Consider the following 22,041-nt stretch of genomic DNA (forward strand, 5'->3'; position numbering starts at 1 on the left):
ACATTCTGATTAATATTACATTTGTGGAATATGAGTTATGTAACAAAATCCAACCGTTTTTAGCCATGTCATGGGGCAGCCATTTTCTCACTTGCTGTCGACTGAAGATGACATCACAGTTGCTCAGGGCTCAGGCAACGACCAATCACAGCTCATCTGTTTTTTGAAGCTGAGCTGTGATTGGTTGTTACCTGAGACCTGAGCAACTGTGATGTCCTTTTCACTCGACAGCAAGTGGCAAAATGGCCGCCTTCTGACATCAAAACAAACTGTTGGATTTTGCTGCTTAACTCATTTTCCACTTACGCAATATAAACCAGAATACCGTATTTAGACAAGTGAGGCTGCATAGAACGTATTGTCAAGATTTTTTGGGGGTGGGGTTGATTTCCCCTTTAACTCCTTATCGTGCAGACATCCCACCGGTGGCAAAAAATCTAAGTAATATCTTCAACAACAACAAAAAACTATACTGATACTCCGAATGGTTCAAGAACGGCTTCAAATTTACTTTGGGTGCACCTTTTTTCTGCGTTTTTTTTTGGCAAAATTGCCCTAATGATAAGAATTAAAAAAAATAATAATAATTTGATAATAAAAATAAAATTAAAAAAAGATCCAGCTGCGACTGTCACGCTTGCCTGCTCTCATAGTAAATGTCACTTTACACTTGCACGCGATCACTTAGCTGTGTAGATGCGCCTTGAGGAAAGCTATGCTAAGCTAAGTTAGCTAGAGAAGCTTTAACACACGAGACAAGTTTAGCCATGCACAACAAGATCCTTATTTGTTCACCGTAATGTAATGATGGGACGTACCGTGACGAGGAAGGTGTTAAAAAAAAAAAAAAGTCACATAATAGTGCAGTGGTGGCTGACCTGGCTGCCAGCACTGTTGATGCTTTTTGTTTTTAATAAAAAAAATTAAGTCAAATGATTTAAGATTAGTTTGAAATAAATAATATTCAACTATTTTGGGATCATAGTTTGTGTATTGTTTAAAGACATTATAGGTGACACATACAATATCGGATTGAAAAAAATGCACGGATCTTGTGGATCTATATATATGTGTATGTGTGTGTGTATATATATATATATATATATATATATATATATATATAATGTTCACTGCCATTGACGGCTATAGACGTAAAAAAAAAATATATATATATTTCTATTAGTTTAACATTTTTTCCACTTTTTTTAATTTCTTTTACAAAAGATTATTAAAAAAATAGCCAGCCAATTACAATTTTTTATTGTAATTAATCGCATGACTTCACTAGTTATTTTTATTATTAAAAAAAAAAGGAAATGATTAAAAAAAGATTATTAAAAATTTGGGGCGTCAGGCGATTAAAAATTTTAATCGTAATTAATCGCATGACTTCACTAGTTAACTCACGATTAATCACAACTTTTATATCTGTTCTAAATGTAAAATGAAAAAAATTCTAAGTTTTCGTACTCTTGTTAACAAAAGTGGGGGGAAAAACAAATAAATAGTTCAAATGAATTTTTGACGTCTATAGCCGTCAATGGCAGTGAATGAGTTAATTAATGTTTTTGTTGTTGTTGTTGTCTTTTCTCGATGCTCTCTGTACTTTTGCCCCCGTTTACGTTTGACATGTGTGGCACAATATTTCCCAGGTGTACAGAAGAGAAGTGGAAGAGAACGGGATCGTGTTGGATCCCCTCAAAGCCACGCACGCCGTCAAAGGGGTGACGGGACACGAGGTGTGCCACTACTTCTGGGACACTGCGGTGCGCATGGACTGGGAGAGTAAGTTCAAGTCGACACTTTTTGCTCCATTCAAGTCATCCCATGTGTGAAACTCAAGCACTTGTCTCTTCCTTAGCCACCATTGAAAACTTCAACGTGGTGGAAACGCTCTCCGACAACGCCATTATCGTTTATCAGACACACAAGGTAAACCGGATTTCGTTTTGGAGAGACCAATTCTTTTGACTTCCTGTTTGTAATTCACACTCATTGTGGCGCCGTAGAGGGTGTGGCCGGCCTCCCAGAGAGACGTGCTCTATCTGTCGGCCATCAGAAAGATTCTGGCAACCAACGAAAATGATCCCGATACCTGGTTGGTGTGCAACTTCTCGGTGGATCACGAAAATGCGGCTGTAAGTTGACAGTACACGAGTGCAGTTCTTCCCAGCATCAATTAGTGTCAAAGCCAACAGCCATATTTGGATTTTGAAACGGACAGATTTGAAAATTCGATTCATAAATGAAGTTATATGAAATGTATTAAATTATTTACGTTACAACACTTTTTTTTTTTTCAAACCTGTTACGTTTGTTTCTTATACAGCAAAAATGGTCGATATGACCCACCACATTGTTAAAACTGCTTATTTTTTTAATTAATAATTTTTTTATTTTGATTTTACAAAATCAAAGTGTATCAAATTTGCCTTTAAAAAATGTATAAATTAGATATTTTTTCCCCTAAATTCTGCTAGGTTTAGTTTTTAGTTATTTTTTCTAAAATGTTTTGTTAGCTTTAGTATTAGTTTTTTTTTGAATAGTTTTTTTAAATAGTTTTTTTTTGTTCACATTGAGTATTTGTTGTATTAAAAAAAAAGTCTTGTAAGTATTGTGTAATAATGTAAAATTAAGTACAATTCCTGAACAACTTTATCGCTACTTCTTCTGTATGGCCAAAAAGTAGTAGTAAAGTAAAAACATTAAAAAATAAACCCCCAAAACTCATGCATGATATTGACAAAGAAAACGGGCATTTTTGCTATTAGTTTTTGTTAATTTTGTAAACATAAAAGATGTTACAATTAGTTTTTGTTAAAAAAAAAAAAGTGTGTTTTTAATGATAGTTTTCACTTGATGTGACTTCCTCCATCTGCAAATACTCCATAGCCTCCATCTGGGGATCAGTTTTATGTAGGAAATATTTAGTAAGTGACAATTTGACACCATTAAGTTGCATCATTTTATTTTTCTTGTTTTTTTTCAGCCCTCCAATCGGTGCGTCCGAGCCAAAATCAACGTTGCCATGATCTGCCAAACTCTGGTCAGTCCACCAGAGGGCGATAAAGAGATCAGCAGGGACAACATCTTGTGTAAAATCACCTACGTGGCCAACGGTGAGTGCACGCACGTTCATCGGTTTGTATGCTGTGCGTGTTTCCTGATGTTGTCTGTGCGGGGGCAGTAAATCCCGGTGGTTGGGCGCCGGCCTCGGTGCTCAGAGCCGTCGCCAAGAGAGAGTATCCCAAGTTCCTCAAACGTTTCACCTCCTACGTCCAGGAGAAGACTTCGGGGAAGCCCATCCTGTTTTGAGAGGTACGTACCAAAAAAAAAAAATGCATTTCAAAACATTACCCTCCAATCATGGACTTGATTTTCCTTCAGGAAGGTGAAGGCTGACACCCGAAAAAGACGACAGCGTGCAACACGTGTCCCGCCCAGGACAACCAAGGACCCCCTTGAACACAAGAGACAGCTTGTGTGGCTTTAGTCCATCAGTATTTGTCCTTCCAGTTTAACACCTGTGGGTCCTTTTCTACTTAAATTTTCCTCCTCAGTGGTTTTCAAATGATTGTTATTTGCTTTTGTGTTTATTTTGTAGATTGTTTTGTACATTTCTTATGATTACATACTTCTTGTCTTTTGGGGCTAACCGATAGCATCGATGCTACTTGTTTGCTGCTGCTAAAGAGAGTGTGAGGGAATGAGTGTTTTTCGCCTCTCCCACCCTCTAGTGACGACCCGGCCCACGGTCCGAGGAGGGCGAGCGTCTGAAGCTTTTTTTTTTCCTTCTTCTTTTTTCTCTTCTTTTTTTTTTTTTTAGGCGCATTTCTCTCCAAAATCTTTATATTTGTACGGCAACCGTGAGGACACGACGTATTGTACAGACAAAACCACACTTAGTTTACCAAAGTGACAAAATGTGAATTGACTGTTAAAACGCTTGAATTAGATGCCGGTCGATGTCTCATTGACGAATAGAACAGATGCTATGTTGCAGCTTATCTGCTCGCACCTGGCGGCCATTTTGGTTGCCATAGTGGCTTGTGGTGTAAAGATTCCTCTCTTTAATTGAGAGTCAAGTAGATTTTTAATGCACACCCCACCCCCACCCATCCCCAAACTTTCGGCAGCCTTAGAAATGTCTTGAATATTTTTGTCTACATGCACATTTAGTATATCACCTTCGCCCTAAATTTAGCATTCCACCGCTACTATTACATTTCGTGTGGCACGCTACTGTGCACAGTGACTGATAATGATTAACTACGCCCGGGGATGCCTTAGACACCAGCGTGAGTCTGGTCATTGTTACTATACAACCACCACATGTGCATTTATCAGGAGTGACGGGAAGTGTGATTTTGTGTGGTTGAGGGCGGGGGTGGGAGGTTCAGCATTTCACATCATGATCATACCTCAATGTTCAAAACAACTCTGGGTTGTTTTGCATTTGTCAGCGTTGTCATCAAATTATTATTATTTTTTTTTAAAATGTTGGGGCAATCGTCCTCTAGCTGGCAGAGCTTAAGAAAAATTGTGGATGATTAATTTATAAGATCTACTCACCATGTTCGCTGAAAAATATAGCTATTGTTTTTAATTTTGATATCATGTCACTAATCCGCACACTTTGTACATGTGTAAGTCGTACATCAGAAGTGTTATTATTTGCACTAAATGTAACGCAAGTTGACAATGTCATGTAAATTAAAATTGCTACACAACGGAAATGTGCTGAAGAATGTTCCTTTTTTTTCTATTATGGTGGAAGGAAGTTGACACCTTAACTGTTAAGATAGGAATACCATGTTTACCCCCCAAACACACACACAATGTCACTGACTAAACTCTTATCTTAATTTCAATATTGTATACTGTTCATTGTTCAACAAAATTAATTTGTAGAAAAAAAGTAAAACCCCGCAAAATCGTCGTCTAGGAATGACGTCTATCTGAAGGCGGTTTTATTGGCTTTTGGTAGATGACGTCACCGAAGTGCGACACTTTCGAACGTCCTTGTAGCACGCTGATGTGGTCTGTATTTTACACTGGATATCTGATAGCCCATACACGCCCGTGAAAGCTGTTGAAGCCACAGAGCGGCCATTTTAGCACTCTCATCCCGCTTATGAATGTCGCTTTCTTAATATTCACTTAAGACATATACAATTTTTTTTAACAAGTGAACTGTATTTACTGCTTTGAAGACCCCCTTTTTCTTTTATCGCTCAGTTCTTTAGACCCCAATATTAGATTTGGCAGAGGAATCTTATGTTGAATTACATGTAGAATTGTTTTATTAAAAAATATATATACAAGTTTCCTCCTGTAAACGTCATTAAGCAATTGATTTATACATGTATTTAAGGCACGCTGTAAAATGTCTAAAATCTTGTTTATGTTTGACAAATTTATAACATCATAAATCATGCTGTTTCTACTAAGTATTGTCTCAAATGTTCTCCAGTTTCGATACTGTAACTGTCTAGAAACGTTTTTTGGGCGTGGTAATATGGCGGCCTCGCGGCTTCAGAAGTCTTGGCATATCAACTTTACAGTTATAAACATATTACAGATAAGTGTTCTAGCAGGGGGGGAAATAACATTTTTCAATTTTGCTCAAATGTTATTTATTAATGATAATCATCTATATGATGACTAACAATGCAGGAAACCATGAATATGTTAACCCAGCTGTGTCAGAGAAAATGAAGAAAAGGATAGATGCTGTTGATGTCACTTTATTCAGAGGAGTCTCCTTTATAAATATGCATTGTCTTCATGTGATTTATTATCAGCAAATGGAAAATGTTGATTTACATAAATGATGGCATTGACTCACAAGATCCCGGTCTTCAACATTTATAGCTGGAAATAACTGATGAGTTATCAGACAGCATCATGATGTAAGATTTGTAAAAGGCTGCATTATTCAGTATGAAATGACCTTCTGCGATACAAACAAAACTATCAAAATAATCTACGACGTCCAGGTTTGTGCTCATGTGAGCCACTCCACCCTGCAATGCATCTTTTACCACAGGAGTCCAAACATTTTTTCCAAATGTTCTTTTTTTTTTTTTTCTCATCGAGAGGGTGCAGCCTTCCTGTCTTCCCTTCACCTGACTTTCAGGTGGTCGGGCTGCTGTCGGCCCAGACCGTGTGACCATCTCGCCTGCCACTGTAAACATTTCTCATCAGATCAGCAACTAACGGAGCTGGAAAAAAATGTCTTTCTATTCAGCAGAATAAAATATATAGTAGATAAATATACTGTAGAGCAGATTGCTGTGGAGGCCATGATAAGATACATGAAACGTAAAATGACCTAAAGTGTCTTCTTCATCACACGGCGTGTGACGTCTCTTCACTGTCAACCTCGCGTTGGCAATAAAAGTGGCAACATGACTGCAGCAGCAGCATAATAAATGGGGAGGGGAGGGGGGGAGGCTGAGATTGTAGCATGTGAGGCGGTGTGAAGTTCCTCAGTTCACTGCAAGAAATGAGAAGAACATACTAATATCAGAACCAATGTATACCAACTGTATGATGTCATTCAATTCCCAACTGACCAAGTAGACGTCAAGAACCGATCCGTCATCGCGGTCCAGGTCCACGTCCATGGTGCTGTGCTCGGACGTGAGGCAGATGGCGCTGTCCTCCAGGGTGAATGTCGAGCTGGACCCGGCGTCCTCTCTGAAACCCAAGAAATGTTCCCGTTTCATATCTGGAAGTGCATAGCGGGCATACCTGCTGCAAGGCGGGCGGCTGTGTCGACACTTTGTTATTAGCGTGTGATCAACGAGACTGACAGCGGCAAGATCAACATGTCTGCGTTGGAAAGAAAAGTTCACCTCAAGAGTTCACACATTTGGAGCCCCAGACATGACATTGGGATTTTTTTCCCTCCCTTAAATTCTGTTGAAAATATAAATAGAACGCACACACAAATTGCTAATTTTAGATTTGTGGCCACACAAGGATACAAAATACTATTTTGTGGCCATGAATTAGGTTTAATGTGCAAAATATAAAGGGCCACGCCAATATGGATTTTTTTTTTTTTTTTTAAGGCCAATGCGGATTCCAATATCTGGCAGGGAAGAATTCCAAAAACCTATTAATCTGCCAATTAATACAAATATCACATGTAAAATCCAAATCACATTAGTCACCTCCATCATGTCTGGGGTTATGTAAATTTGAACACAATTTAATGAAGTACTTTTTAAACGATATACGACATAGAATGTTAAACCAGAGTAATAAAAAAAATAAAAAATAGAAACTTTTCCAGCATGTGTAATAAAGCAACATTCATTTATATAAATAACTCAAATCTACCTTAATATTCCAGATTTCTGTTTGAAATGTGGCGCATCCTGAATACATGTAGTGTATATAGATTTCTACTTTTGTCATATTTCATCCCCCTATTTTCTATTAAAGATCATTTGAGACACATGCCGGTGTCGGTACCAGATGTGATCCGGTTGCCAGATCGTATCGGGGTCGCCTAACGAACACGTCAAGCTACAGGATTAGCTAGAAATGATCCAATTGACGACAAACATTGGAAATAAAATATTAAAGATGTAATTTAATTAACAAAATGTACGGCCTCAAATTGTAAAAACGTAAATAAACCAAGGAACATAAAAGCTAGGTAAAGATATATTAAATAATAAAATAGATTGAATAAATGATAAATACACAAATTAATTGCCTAGATTGATAATGTGGTCCTATTACCATTAAGACATTTTTTGTGATGTATTGTGATTTGTGAACTGCTAAAAAAAGAAACCAAACCGAAGTGAACACGTCATCGCGCATTTCGTTAGCGCTGCTGTACTGACGTCATCGGCAAACTCGACGGTGCTTCAGTCTTTTTTTTCTTTTTTTGTTAAATCTTCAAGTATCCTGCTTTTATATTCTTAAGTTCATTTACGTTTTGACAATTTCAGCCCATACATTTTGTTATTTAAATGACATCTTTAATATTTTTTTCCCAATGTTTTGACGTCAACTGGATTTTTTCCCGTAATAACTTTATTGAACAATTGTAAACGGATAATCTACAGCCAATCCTCTAGCGTGACGCCATCGGTAGGCGACCCTGATACAATCTGGCAGCCCGATCACATCTGGTACAGACACTGGAAGTGTTCATCGCGTAAAATGTACAATTTGGTGCCGAGTTTGCTTTAATCCACTAGGGGGCAGCAGAAGACTTGCTTTTCCTTTCACGAGCTCCGGGCTTCCCTCAAATGAACACTCCAGTGTTGTATTTTGCTCTTTTGACATATGATTCACACCGAAAATCAAAATAGCATAAAAAGTAACAATACTGCATTCACATATACAAGTCTCACATATTAATTAACCGCCTCCTCTTTCCTTGCCATCTCATTAAGTTTCTATTCCTTTTCAAAAGGAGACAGCAGGTGATAAGCAGCACATTGTAGCCTTAGAAACAGAAAAGGTGAACCCACCACTAGGAAGTGAGTAGACTCTGATGTAACACAAGCATGAATATTTCATGATGTACACTAAAACCCAGTGAGGTAACCCGAACCCTCTAAAAGAGCGGTGACACCTTCACGGGAGCTTGGATAGCCGCAACATACTGTATAGAGTGCTTAAAGTGCTCACGGATCCTGGAGGCTCCGAGTCACTTCTTCTGTGACGTATTTATTGCCAATAAGACGTGTGTGTTGCGTGGGAGCTTGTGTGTGTGTGTGTGTGTGTGTGGCCACGCCTATGAAAACACCCACACCCACGCACACACACGTACATGACCTCCTTCTGGTCCCCAAGGCCAGGGCCTGCTGGTGTTGTGTTTTGAAGCACTAAACTGCACTCTGGCAGGGCAGCCAGCCATGACACAATTAAAGCAACAGAGAGGAAGAACCGCCTTGTTTTAGCTCGTAAAGCCACTTTGCAAATGTGGTAAACACGAATTGGTGGACAGACAAAAGACGTACAAGTCAAAAGAAGCCAAGCCAACATCCTTGTCTAAAAATAAACATGAGAGGTGTCCTGGCTGCTCCACTAATCTTGCTCACCATGACAATCAAGCACCAATCGACTAATTAGTAGTAGATTATAATAATAATAATAATTATTATTATTATTATTAAGACACTACAGTACAATAAATTGCATTTTTCAAAATAAAATAATCTAAATCTAAATATATATATGTGTGTGTTAAACATCCTTTAAACTGTTCAAGACACCCCCAAGTTGACTAAAATTAAACACACGACAAAAATAATTACATTCATTGCATATTTAAATACAATAAATGTTTTGTTTTAAAAACATCCATCCATCATCCATTATCTGAACCGCTTATCAAGAAAATAAATATAATATGCAAATGCATATATATATATATATATATATATAAAAAAGGGATAGGCAAGTACCGATACCAGGTCCCTATATTGGGCCGATACTCGACTTTATTTCAAGGTACTCGTGACAGCGGTCGATACCAGTATTGGTCGCCCTCTTGTGGCTGTTTCAATATCGGAAAGTAGAAATTAGAAGAATAGAAAATTGACATACATTTTATGCAATTTTAAGGGTAAAAAATGCTATAATGGGATGTATAGATATTTCTTTAAAATTGTTTTTTAAGGAAATTTCATGTATCACAAGTACTAGTGGTATTAGTAGACTACTTCATATCGGTATTGTGACTACTCAAGTGTTGAGTACTCGTAGTGGTATTGGTCTGAGAAAAATGTGGTATCGAACATCCCTAATAAAAAAATAAAACCTACTACCCAGTGCTGGGAAAATTAAGCTTCATGAAGCACTTGTGATGTTTTTTGACTCCTCTAGATGGTGCTCTCGATTTAAAGATAAAGGCTAGTGCAATGGAAATTGATGAAATTTCCACTGAGTGCCATCTAGAGGAATAAAAAAAAAAAAAGCTTCATTTGGCCATCACTACTAGTACTAACCAACCAAAATGAAATTGCATTCTACTACATTGTGATGTCGATTTGAATGCAATTAATTATTCAGCCCTAATGTTAGCTTAACTAAAGACACTAAACCGCAATTAGGAGTGAATGACATTGTGGATTGTTTGTCCCATGTGCCCTACCAATGGTTGTCTTGTATACAAAATGGACATCTAGCGTGCCAAACTGACCAAAAGCAAGAGGGACGTGATGAAGACGCCGTACCTTTCGTCTGTTTGGTTGTCCACGCCGACTAAGATGGAGGAGGAGGACAGCGTGCCCATGGAGGAGCCCTTGAAGTAGGACGAGTTGGCGGGGACCAGCTCAGGATGCTGGTAAGAACCAAACACGGCTGAGGACGCAAACATCACAAGATGGAGGTTGTCATTGCAAATGGAAGTGACTGCATACAGTGAATCATCATTTTCACATCATAGCTTTCTGGTCCGCACCCCTGTCAGCCACTAAAAAAAGATCCATCCCTGAATGATGTTAAAATGTCTTCAAATGACTTTATCTCAATCAATGGCAGTGAATCTCATTCACTGCCATTGACGCCTATAAACGTAAAAAAAATCATTTGAACTGTTTCTAATAGTTTAACATTTTTTTCCACTTTTGTTAACAAGAGTATAAAAACCTAGATTAAAAAAAAAAAATCTTAAAAAAAGATTATCAAAAATTAGGGGCGATTTTTAAATTGTAATTAATTGCATGACTTCAATCGTTAACTCACGATTAATCACAAATTGTATATCTGTTCTAAATATACAATATTTTTTTCTAGGTTGTTATACTCTTGTTAACAAAAGTGGAAAAAAAATGTTAAACTAATAGAAATAGTTCAAATGATTTTTGGACGTCTATAGCCGTCAATGGCAGTGAATGAGTTAAGCGACCGCAGCAAGTGCCATAAAAGTCGACCTGATGACGAAACAACAAACTCCTCTGAGTATCGTTCAAGATAACCTTTAGCCAAGAACAGAAATCTCGCCCCCCATTTATGCACCTTGTCCATCCAGACTTGCCAGACTGCGAGCCCCCCAGCGCCGGTCCCCCCTGCTCTTGTCCTCGTCCCTCTCATCCACCTGCGATGAAAGGATCTCCTGAGAGGACGACTTCAGAGCATGGATTGAAGTGCGGGTCCTCTTTGAAGGGGAAAATCGAATCTCTGCACATGAACACAAAAAAAAAAGGAGGGAGGGGAAATCAGACTGAAGTGCAGACTAATAGTTTAGTCCTCACATCAGCGCTCGGGCCGTGTTCATTCCCACAAGGGGTCCCGCATGGTTGCATAATGTGGTTATATTTAATATCGACAGGAAGTTCCCAAACACGGCTGTGAAAGCAAAACTCTACATGAGAGTGGCTCATTCTATTGATCAGTTTCAAAAGCTCTCATCGGGGTCCAAATTAGAAACGCCATTTTTACTTCCTGGGTTCAATCACTCACTCTATTGATGGTTGTATTTTGGAGTAAAATGGGAAAACATTTTTTTGTAAAGTGGTGCCACAATGTTTTTTACCTGCCAACATATTCTTGACATTTTTTGTACTTAATTAATTTTCAAATGAATTAGTATAATGTAGGCTAAAAAAAAATAATATATATATATATATTTATTTATTTTTTTACTTGCACTAAACATATTTCCCAGTCAAAAATATTTACTCCACATTGGCAGTTCTTCGCTTTCGTAAATCTGCCACTCTCATTTTGATAAATGAGGTAACCAAAATACTAAAAACTTCAGCCACAACAACAAATATTGCTAATTAATCAATAGAAAACAATGCAAAACGTATTTAAATAAGTTTTAATGTATTTGCAAATACATTTGAACAAATTTGCCAGTCTAAAATATTTCCATGCTTTCGTACAGAAATAATAAGTTAGTAAATATTTGTACATTTTATTTTATTTTTTTGTCCAAAAAACTAAACATAATTTTCTTTGTTTTTTAGATTAATAAAAATGACATGTTTTTAACATTTAACCTACAAGTACATTTGAACATATTTGCAAGTACGTTTATATATATTTTAGAGCTGTCAAACGATAAAAAAATTTTACAATCAGATTAATCACATCTTAGAATTTTGATTAATCATGATTAATCGCTTAACAAAAAAGACTTTTTTAACAACATTTTTTGCTCGCCAAATTTGAAGAGCACCGGGTTATGTGTTAATTCTTTTGACATTTAATGTTATGAGGAAGTCTTCTACATTTTTGGATCCACTGCACACGCTCATCCTCCTCTTTTTCTAATCAGTTTATTACTTGCATAATTTAAAATGGAAAAAAATGACCCCAATATTTTGACATGAACAAATATTCTAAATGTGATACGCAAACATTTATTAAAATACTTTACTTTAATGCATGTAATTATGTTTATTGCTCAAACACAACCTGTGCTACCTTTAACGTAGCCATCCGCTGTCACGCTAAAGGCTAATCTATGGTCAAAATTAATAGTGCGATTAATCTGCGTTAATTCATGATTAATGCGATAATTTTTTGTGATTAATTAATCAGTTAACGCTTTAACTTTGACAACACTAATATATTTATTATTATTATAATTCATGTTATTATTATTTATATATTCTTATATATATTTTGTTCAATTATTATCTTTATAAGTTCGCAAGAGGCCAAAATCGACTAATTTCCCATATCGTCACCCTCTCAAAATAATTGCCTGAGTCATTTTTTTTGCAACAAATATTATTTTTGCCTAAATCATCTCCTCATGATGCAAATGGATAAATTTTTTGTGTTTCCTGAAAAATTTGAAAAAAAATATTTGCATATAAATAAGTACCGTTGATATGCAGTATTTATAAGATTTTTCCTTAATAGTTAATATTTGCTGATTGTGAATTGCAAATGATAGCTATTAATTTGACAAAGCGATGCAATTATTATCATGGAATGCCAAAACAAAGGTTTCAGCTCGTAGTTGGCCACATGCCCCACATTTTATGAGCACATAGGAGCAGACGAGCAGGAAGACAATTCAAGGAACTATCCCTCCGCTTAATTTCACAACAGTGTTCCGTCCGGCACACTGCGACAATAATATGACGAAATTTAGAAAGAAAATGCATTGTCGCTGTTTTGTGACATGAAAGGCAAACTTACGCTGAGTCTTCCTGAAGACCCGGGTGCTCATGAACTTAAGAAAGCGGCTGGCATAGAAGCCGGGCCGGTGCACCGACACGGAATCCTGAGGACAGAAAATGTCTGGAGTTGATTTTATGATCATGTAAAAGGCTCTTTTCCTTTTTAAAAAAAAAAAAATGCTGATGTGGACTTACGCCATCATACACCAGAGCTTTCCATGAATGTTCCAACTTCTTTATGAATCTGCAGAGAGCAAGAACAAAACAGCTTGTTATAAAGGTTTCTGTAAAAACTTTTTCTTTTACGCTTCATCAAATTGTCGATGGTACCCCCTGTTGGCACCACTAATTATAGTTTATTATTTTTGCTAAAGTACACCCTTGTTTGGGATTATGTAACATTTTACATTTTAGGGTCTGTCTTAAAAAAATAATTGGCTCTTCACTATTTATCCCGCTGGACTTGACCTCACCTCAACCAGCCACCAACACTACAAGTGACACTTTTATATTCACAGAAATCCTATGAGCTAAAAGGCCTCTCCCTCCATTACCGCATCATCTTCCTCCCTCCAAAAAATACAACAAACTAGTGCTTGGGGAACAAAGTAAAATACTTAAATAGGGTTTGGTGGCTTGGGGCAGTAAGTTAAAATCAAAATGTTAAATATAAATATATACACAGTATATATAAGGGGTGTCAAAATTAGTGCATTAATTTAAAGTTCATTTAACGGGACCATTTTTTTTAACGTACGATTAATGACCGGCCCTTACTTGGAAAGCATGTACTGGGGGAATTCCTGTGGCAACGTAGCAGACACGTCCACGTCAAAATCTAGCAATAATAAATGTAATAATAATGCATATATTTGTGGAGACTGGCGTCAAGTTGTATTTTACAATTTTAAAAATGTGGAAAATTTCACAAGTTACTTCATGTTCAATATTAGATCGCTCTTAATAGGAAAAGAAAAATGCACTAAGCTGTCACCAACGTCTTACAAATGCAATTATGCCATCTAGTGGCAGAAATATTACCTCAACACAAATCAACATAACACTCATTTTTTACAGTACAGTACATCTGTTAAATTTTAACTCAATTTTATGAATCATTATTAAATACTGTATCTATGACTAAAAAAATGCAGCCATATTTGTATTAGTTTAAAAAAAATCACTTTTATGTTAACAAGAGTATGAAAATGTAGAATTGTTTTTTTTTTTTTACATTTTATTGTACATTTAGAACAGATATAAAATGTGCAATTAATCATGAGTTAACTACTTAAGTCAAGCAATTAAATAAAGATGAAAAAGTTTAATTGCCTGACGCCCCTAATATATATATCTAAGCACTGTACCTATAAGACTGCAGAATGTCTATGATGCCAAGGAAGATGAGCAGCTTCTCTTCTTTGTGTGTTTTGGCGGGGATGCCACCCATGCTGTAGACAGACAACAAATTTGTTATGCAATAACTCTTCTTTTGCACTCATCAGACAACATGCACCTCGAGTAAATATAAAGTGACGGCAAATGAGTCCTAAAGTCTGAAAGCTTGGACTACGTTTGCATAACAAGACGTGTGTGTTCACAACATGCGTGTGCGCCATCTTAGCCCACTCACGTGTCATCATCTGTGGTAAGGGCCTCAGCCGCCTTGCCGTCGCCTTGGATGGACTCCAAGGCGGTGGAGTAAAGAACCCTCTGGCCCACGGGCCTGGATCGGTCACCCCCTGCCTGGCCTTGCTCGAGCCCCTCTCTCTGGTTCTGGTCCAGGACGTGGACACCCAGCAGCAGGCTATAGTCCATGATCTTAAAACTCTCCAGCACCTACGGAAATGAAAACAAAATTATTTTTACTATTATTCTCAAAACACATCCATATCAACTACATGCGTCATCACCTCAAAGGCCGGCGGACCGACAGGAGGAAATTTCTGTACAAAGCGGATTTGAGCCAAATAAACAGAGTGTTTCTCCACAAAGTGTTACACATTGACCCGTGTGAGGAGCCTTTCACCCAGTTCCCAAAGTCTCCCGACATCTCGTCTCCTCCCGGCTGGGCTTTGAGGAGCTAAAATAGAGCGCGCATTGAGACAAGCATGAAGTGAGGTGAGAGGTGGGAGTTTGACCGGCAAACTGCGATAAGAGTGGCTAAGTAAGTCCTCAGCATCAGTCAGGCGGCTGACCCACTTTAAGGTATTGTTGGGGTTAATAATTCCTTTAGGTGCGTGCTTTTTTCTTACATATGTATATGAGGAAGTTGTGGGAGGAAATAAGACTTGGGTTTTCTCACTTCTCTGTAGAACTACATTCCTTTACTTACTACTATTTCCCTCTCCCCTTCCTCATATTTTTTTTTCCATCAAAGAAACTCAGAGCACTAATAGCGAACCACCAGGCTTCCCATTATGTCGCCCTCAACTTTCATTTTTCTTAGATGGGTTGTGATTGTGAAAAAAATTATTTGTGTGCTTTTACATACTTGACCTTCTCATGAGCACTTATTTGATTGCACGACAACAAACTTGCTGCGGATTTGTGAGTCGCACACGTGCATAATATACCCGCATGCAAACACACAATAGAGCAAGTGAGTTCAAAACAAACACTGGGGCTTTTGTCTAAGCTTTGAACTTTTCCATATCAAGGATTTGCATCCCTTCGCCCCCGGCCTATTCAAAGCACAGTCATGCTGGAAACACACACACGCACACACACCAATAGGCGCATACTGTACACACCAGTCTGCCTACGAAAGGGCATCGTTTTGCCCCGGTCTTGGCTTTCCCAGGCCCACAATCAAGCTGGAATGGCAGAAAGAAAACGGCTGTGTTTGTCTAGTTGTTTTTGCCAAGCTTTTTTATAAATTATGTTTATATGCGAGGGGTGCAATGCAATTTTAGATTCTGTGGAAAAAAACTGTATCTTAACTATGAGAGATCATCAGGGGTGCCATGGGAAATTGGTCTAAAATGATTATTTATTACCGTAATTACAAATATGTCTTTGTTCGTCCTATCTATGCCAGTGACATCTAGTGACAGGCAAAACAGTTAAATAATCCTCCATTAAACGGCGGAAGGTACAAAAAAAACTGTGTAGCCACCTGTTGCCGTTTACAAAACAAACTAAGTCATGACTTAAGTCACCTTGTGAGTAAATTGCAATAAGATCATTTTGGTATTATTTGACACATTTTGTAACATTTGTCTAATGTCAAATGGAGCTCTTGGCTCAATAAAGGTCACAAATTACAAGCAACTATAATGAAGGCCTGCTTCGCATGGGCATGAATACATTGCTCACATTCGTAAAATCTCCTCGTGTCTGGAGAAAATGTGCCTGTCTGAAGCCACAAAAATGAGAAAGCGCTAACGCGGTGTGCAGATGCAGACGCAGTCCCAGGAAAGTGTGTGAAAAATTCATTATTCATCAGATTTGGATGTGCCTCTTGTTCAGGGAAGCACAGCATTTAATATCCTTGACTGGATGTTTTCAAATCTTAATGAAACTGCTATTTTCTATCTTGGATCACGTAACAATTTTTCTCCCTGTGCCAAGAAACTGAAAATCCTGTAAAATGGTATATAAGGGATAAAATTACTACATTAGATATTGTAAAGAAACCAATAGCTGTGTAAAATAGAGAGAATACACAGTAGTAATAAATTATGTTAATAAATGCAGTAGACCGTTTTCTCCCAAATAAATCTTAAATCGTATGTGTTAAGATTTGTTAGATTTTTCATTAAAGAACTGGTAAGAACGAAAATGTAATTATCCATTCACTTCCTCAATATGTATATGATTATTTATAAATCACTACAATTAGAGCAAAATTTGCCTTTAAAAAAATATCTTGTTATGATTGTGTTTTGGGTTAGGGTCATGGGGTCATTGTGTTATGGTCTTGTCTGCATGTTCCTCATGACAAGGATGTGTTTGTCACTCTTATTATGTAGTTACAATGTCCCTTATGGTGATGAGGATGTCAGTTGCTATGCAATTGCTATGAACCTGTAATAGTCACTCTTATTTTGTAGTTGCGATGCCGTTTCCATGTCACTTATGATGATGAAGTCGTCAGTTGCTATGCAATTGCTACAGTCCTGTAATAGTCACTTTTATTTTGTCTAGTCACACTTGTATTTGCTATGCAGTTGCTATGTTCCTTATGATGATGAAGTTGTCAGTTGCTATGCGATTGCTATGATCCTATAATAATCACTTTAATGTTGTCTAGTCACTCTTATTTTGTAGTTGCTATGAAGTTCTATGTCCCTTATGATGAAGTTGTCAGTTGCTTTGCAGTTGCTATGTCCATTGTGATGATGAAGTTGTCAGTTGCTATGCCGCTGTTACGGTCCTGCAAAAGTCACTCTTATTTTGTCTAGTCAGTCTTGTTATGTAGTTGCTATGTCCCTTATGATGAAGAAGTTGTCAGTTGCTATGTAGTCTCTATTTACCCTGTGATGATGAAGTTGTCAGTTACTATACAGTTGCTACGGTCCTGTAATAGTCCCTATTATTTTGTCTAGTCTCTCTTATTTTGTCATATAGGACTTTATTCTGTCACAGTCAATTGTGTATTGTCCTAGCGAGAGTTATTGAATGACACTTCGAGGTTACTTCCATGCATCCAGTCCTGCTCTCGCAATCAAGGTGTTTTCGCTTTCGTCAAGGTCATCTGAATACAGCCCTGCTCTCTGTTGGTACTTTGTATTTTGTGTACAAAAACTCTTCAGTTTCCCAATTCCTGGGTTTTGTCTGCATTTGGGTCCTAATTCCACACCTTTAACATGGCATTGCAGGAGTATCAAGCGGCTGCACAGTAATTCAGAGAGGGGACCTCAATGGAAGACGGAAGCATATTGCGATTGTTTATCAGCACACATGGGGGAAATATCAGCTCATCGTCTTTCAGTTTATCCGATTTCTGCACAAATAGCCCAAATGTATCTGTAATATTCACTTACACGGACAATAGTCTCCCCTCCCTCCTCGTTCCTTGCACTCCCCTCATCCCCTGTTGCTAGGCGGCCGCTGACCTCCCCTCTGTGTTTTGGTCGGCCAGCCCCTCCTGGGCTGACGGGCTGAGCTGCTTACTCATGGAAATAGACGCACGCATTCTGCTTAGAGGGCATTTTGCTTCCCGCTCAGGAGGCGAGAACAGGAAGAGGTGAGAATAACAAACTGTGCTTAGCCTGTAAGAGCTGCTTGCCTCATATACTATAGACACATTATCAACAGCAGTGGTCCCCAACCACCAGTCCGCACGTACTGTATATATTTAATATATACATACAGTGCTGCTCAAAAGTTTGTTAACCCTGCAGGCATGGTCAGATTTTTTGTATAAAATATTAAAATATAACCGCATTAAATGTTTAGTCATACCCCAATCTACAATGTTGACATTGAAAATAATGGACTGTGTGGATATACTGTGTGTGTGTGTGTATATTTTTATATGGCATAAACCTTACACTTATGTGCGTGAGTATGGCTACTGACATATCAGGTTGAACTTTAAGAAAACACTGACTTTGCAAGATGGGAGGATGTCATCCTGGCTCGCAAACATTAAAAAGAAAATAAAGAAAGTGGACAATGTCAGCATGGTGGTTAATGATCCATGGGAAGCTCCATAAGCTCACAATAGACTCCTGTTTTTTTGTTTACTCCCAAAGGCAGAAGATTTGACTTTAAAGGTGGGAACGTTATTTGCACACTATTCCAAACATGAATGAGCTAATCTGTTACCTAAGAGCACAATTAACCTCCACTAAACATATGCACAGCATTAAAGGCATTGAATATTCACCCTCTAGATGAGGTGCTACATTATTTCATAGAACAGAAAGAAGACTTGTTTTGAAAACACCGAAGATCCAAAACCTGGTCAGCAAATCTAAAAACTATTACGACTACTGTTAAATTGCCTTTCTTGCTACTGGCTTTAAACCGAGCCCCAAGTATCTCACGCTACCAGGATCATGTCTTAATCTCATTCCATGTTTGCCCAGATGTCATTTAGTGAAACAGCCACAGAGAGACAAGAGCAAAGAGCCGAGGGGAAACTGGGAGCTTAGACAGAACACGCAGTTCTTCCCAGGCACACGGGGTTCTATTAATATAATATTTGAATAAGCTAAAAGAGACACAATGAAAAAAAACAACCTCCACCAATTCTATAACTAAATACTTAGCCACCTAAATAAAGAAAGATCATCTAAAAAGTCTACACACACTTGAATACTTGCTAGGCTTTTGTGGTTAAAAAAAAAAGTCTTGTAACCTTCATCCATCCATCCATTTTCTTGATCGCTTTTCCTCACAAGGGTCGCGGGGGTGCTGGAGCCTATCCCAGATGGCTTCGGGCAGTAGGCGGGGTACACCCTGAACTGGTTGCCAGCCAATCGCAGGGCACACAGAGACGAACAACGTTCCACACTCACAATCACACCTATGGACAATTTGGAGCGTTCAATTAACCTGCCATGCATGTCTTTGGAATGTGGGAGGAAACCGGAGTACCCGGTGAAAACCCACGCAAGCACGGGGAGAACATGCAAACTCCACCCAGGAAGGCCAAAGCCCGGACTCGATCTCACGTCCTCTGCACTGGGAGGCGAACGTGCTAACCAGTCAGACACCGTGCTGCCATGTCTTGTAACCTGTTTGACTAAATTGAATTCATCTGTTATTCTTTTCAAGGGAGGAAGTAAAAATAAACAATGGAAATATTGTAGTTGCACAAGTGTACACCCCCGCTTTAACTGATAATGTTAAATGGGAGTCAGCACACATCTGCCACAATTTAAAATGGGCTTTTTTTGCACCCCCCTCCCCCCCAAAAAATGTATTATTAACTTTATTATCATAATTCTATATTTTTTTTTAAAATAAACATACAGCTGCGATTGGCTGGCAACCAGTTCAGGGTGTACCCCGCCTACTGCCTGAAGCCAGCTGGGATAGGCTCTAGATAAAAAAATAAAATAAATAAATGATAAAAAAATAAAAAAAATAATAATAATCTAATGTCCATGTCAGCATTCTTTCCACTGAGGAAAAGCTTTGGCATGTAAAAGGATTTCCACGTACCCGGCAGTCTCTCTGCAGTGTCTTCATCAGATTGGTGTAGGTCTCAGCGTCAAAGTAAAGCCCTTCTTCGTGCATGTCCTGGAAGTCCAAATCTTTGAAGGTCGGACAGGCCTTTTCTCTCTCCTTCCTGGACGCTCGTCGTTTGTACGTCGACCCTTTCAGATCGTATTTATAGTGCATTTTAACCGAGCGAGGCAGCACATTGTTCATAACCACCAGGCGGATGTTGATGCCTCCCGACTGGATACAGTACAGTCCGTAAAATTTGGGGAGTAAGGTGCGTGGGTTCTGGTTCAAGTTCTGTGAGGTGACAAGACAACCAGAAACTAGTTCAGGACAACTTGTATCGACGTACATTTGATGTTTTAAAATAAACTGCTACATTTTCACTTGCACGTGCAGTGAAGTACATGTAGTATAGTACAAGCACTTAAGCTAACTTTGAAAAGTAATACCCAAACTTTTTTGCCCTAAGTGGGAGGGTGGACAGTCTGATCCAAGGATTGAACCCGTACCCACCAGTTTGGGAGCGCAGAGCGCTACCAGTGAACTAAAATTCCGGGCAGCCGACAGCTCAGCACCTTATTTGAATGATTTAAAAAAATATATATATATTATTGTCATGCGATCTACCTTGTACTACCTTTGTGATCGACTGATTGATCGCAATCGACGTATTGAGCATCCGTGCTTTAGATAGCCTTGTTCATACCATCCAAAACACAGTATATTGAAGTAAGTTAAAACCAGTATGGTACACTTTGCTTTGTTATAGCACAGGGATGTTCGATACCGCTTTTTTTCCAGACCAATACCACTTGCCATTCGATGATTTTACATTAATTCCAAGATTTTACTCAATTAAAGGCACAGTGTGTAATAGGTGACCACTACATGTCGCTACAACGTAGAATGCAGCTGAAGTGCTTAAGAGACCACCCTCCTCCACAAGCCTACCGACAATTTTTATTTTGCGTTAGCAAACGATCATCTCGCCGAGCGATGGTGACTTGGCAGTCGATGTGAAGCCCGTTGAGCGACGCTGACAGACCGAGCGAGCTGGATTAAGCCGTAACAGCTAACGAGAGCGGCTAGCGGGAGTTAGCCGGAGTCATAAGCTGGAGTGGCTAACAATAGCGGCTAGCGGGAGAAACTAGTAAAAGGTTGTGAGAGCGAAGCATAAAGTGACAAGCGGCAGGAGCCCAAATCACGGGAATCAGCGATGACCACCTGCAGGCCCGAGCAGTGTAAGGTAAGCAGCGATTGACTCATTGGGTCCGACACTCGATGCAAGCACCACCTTGGCTAACTACATTCGCTAAGTTGTCCTTTGGGCATCAGTAGCAGGAAGATGTCGGCGAAACATGTCAGCCTCTTGTGAGGTGAGACTCCAGCCATGTAATCTAATTAGTGATTACTAGACCTACGATTATAGAAAACAATGTACATTGAAGATATTTTTTTTGCATATTATTGAAATCAACAGTGGGTTTTTAAATTGAATGAATTATTAGTTCACCACTAGATAGCCCTAAAGATTACACACTGTGGCTTTAAGTATCTGTTTCAAGCTTCGCAGAAAAAAAGAAAGAATTTGTATACGACTTACCATATAGTATCCAGGAAGTAACCTCTGGAGGAATTTCGCTTCTTTGTGCTGGACTGTTTTGATGATAAACTCATCGTCGCTAGTCAAGTAGAAGAGAGAACCACTGGCTCCGGGGTTGGTCAGCTCAATCAGAGGCTCATTGACGAGTGAGTACTGAAAAAGGAAAAATATCAACAAAATCAAATCATTTGTGGA

At 38.5% G+C, this 22,041-nt stretch overlaps 2 protein-coding genes across 6 annotated transcripts in view; one reads left to right on the forward strand and one right to left on the reverse strand.

The window, feature by feature from the left end:
* LOC144048744 (ceramide transfer protein-like) overlaps positions 1 to 4,736 on the forward strand; it is a 25,042-nt gene extending 20,306 nt beyond the window's left edge. For all 4 annotated transcript variants that reach the window (XM_077561015.1, XM_077561016.1, XM_077561017.1 and 1 more), the window contains 6 exons: positions 1,653 to 1,785; positions 1,862 to 1,932; positions 2,010 to 2,138; positions 2,990 to 3,119; positions 3,188 to 3,318; positions 3,388 to 4,736. In XM_077561015.1, the coding sequence (XP_077417141.1) occupies positions 1,653 to 1,785; positions 1,862 to 1,932; positions 2,010 to 2,138; positions 2,990 to 3,119; positions 3,188 to 3,315 (591 nt within the window). In that variant the 3' untranslated portion in view covers positions 3,316 to 3,318; positions 3,388 to 4,736. The remainder of the gene's footprint in view (positions 1 to 1,652; positions 1,786 to 1,861; positions 1,933 to 2,009; positions 2,139 to 2,989; positions 3,120 to 3,187; positions 3,319 to 3,387) is intronic.
* A 995-nt stretch (positions 4,737 to 5,731) lies between these two features.
* The window catches only part of pip5k1bb (phosphatidylinositol-4-phosphate 5-kinase, type I, beta b), a 31,709-nt gene continuing 15,399 nt past the window's right edge, over positions 5,732 to 22,041 (reverse strand). For both annotated transcript variants that reach the window (XM_077562092.1, XM_077562091.1), the window contains exons 6-15: positions 21,847 to 21,999; positions 20,238 to 20,537; positions 14,752 to 14,957; positions 14,486 to 14,569; positions 13,314 to 13,362; positions 13,138 to 13,222; positions 10,996 to 11,157; positions 10,212 to 10,338; positions 6,579 to 6,702; positions 5,732 to 6,499 (exon numbers count right to left, since the gene is read on the reverse strand). In XM_077562092.1, coding sequence (XP_077418218.1) covers positions 6,497 to 6,499; positions 6,579 to 6,702; positions 10,212 to 10,338; positions 10,996 to 11,157; positions 13,138 to 13,222; positions 13,314 to 13,362; positions 14,486 to 14,569; positions 14,752 to 14,957; positions 20,238 to 20,537; positions 21,847 to 21,999 — 1,293 coding nt within the window. In that variant the 3' untranslated portion in view covers positions 5,732 to 6,496. The remainder of the gene's footprint in view (positions 6,500 to 6,578; positions 6,703 to 10,211; positions 10,339 to 10,995; positions 11,158 to 13,137; positions 13,223 to 13,313; positions 13,363 to 14,485; positions 14,570 to 14,751; positions 14,958 to 20,237; positions 20,538 to 21,846; positions 22,000 to 22,041) is intronic.

The sequence above is a fragment of the Vanacampus margaritifer genome, chromosome 3 (assembly GCF_051991255.1).
Source record: "Vanacampus margaritifer isolate UIUO_Vmar chromosome 3, RoL_Vmar_1.0, whole genome shotgun sequence".
NCBI classification, from domain to species: domain Eukaryota; kingdom Metazoa; phylum Chordata; class Actinopteri; order Syngnathiformes; family Syngnathidae; genus Vanacampus; species Vanacampus margaritifer.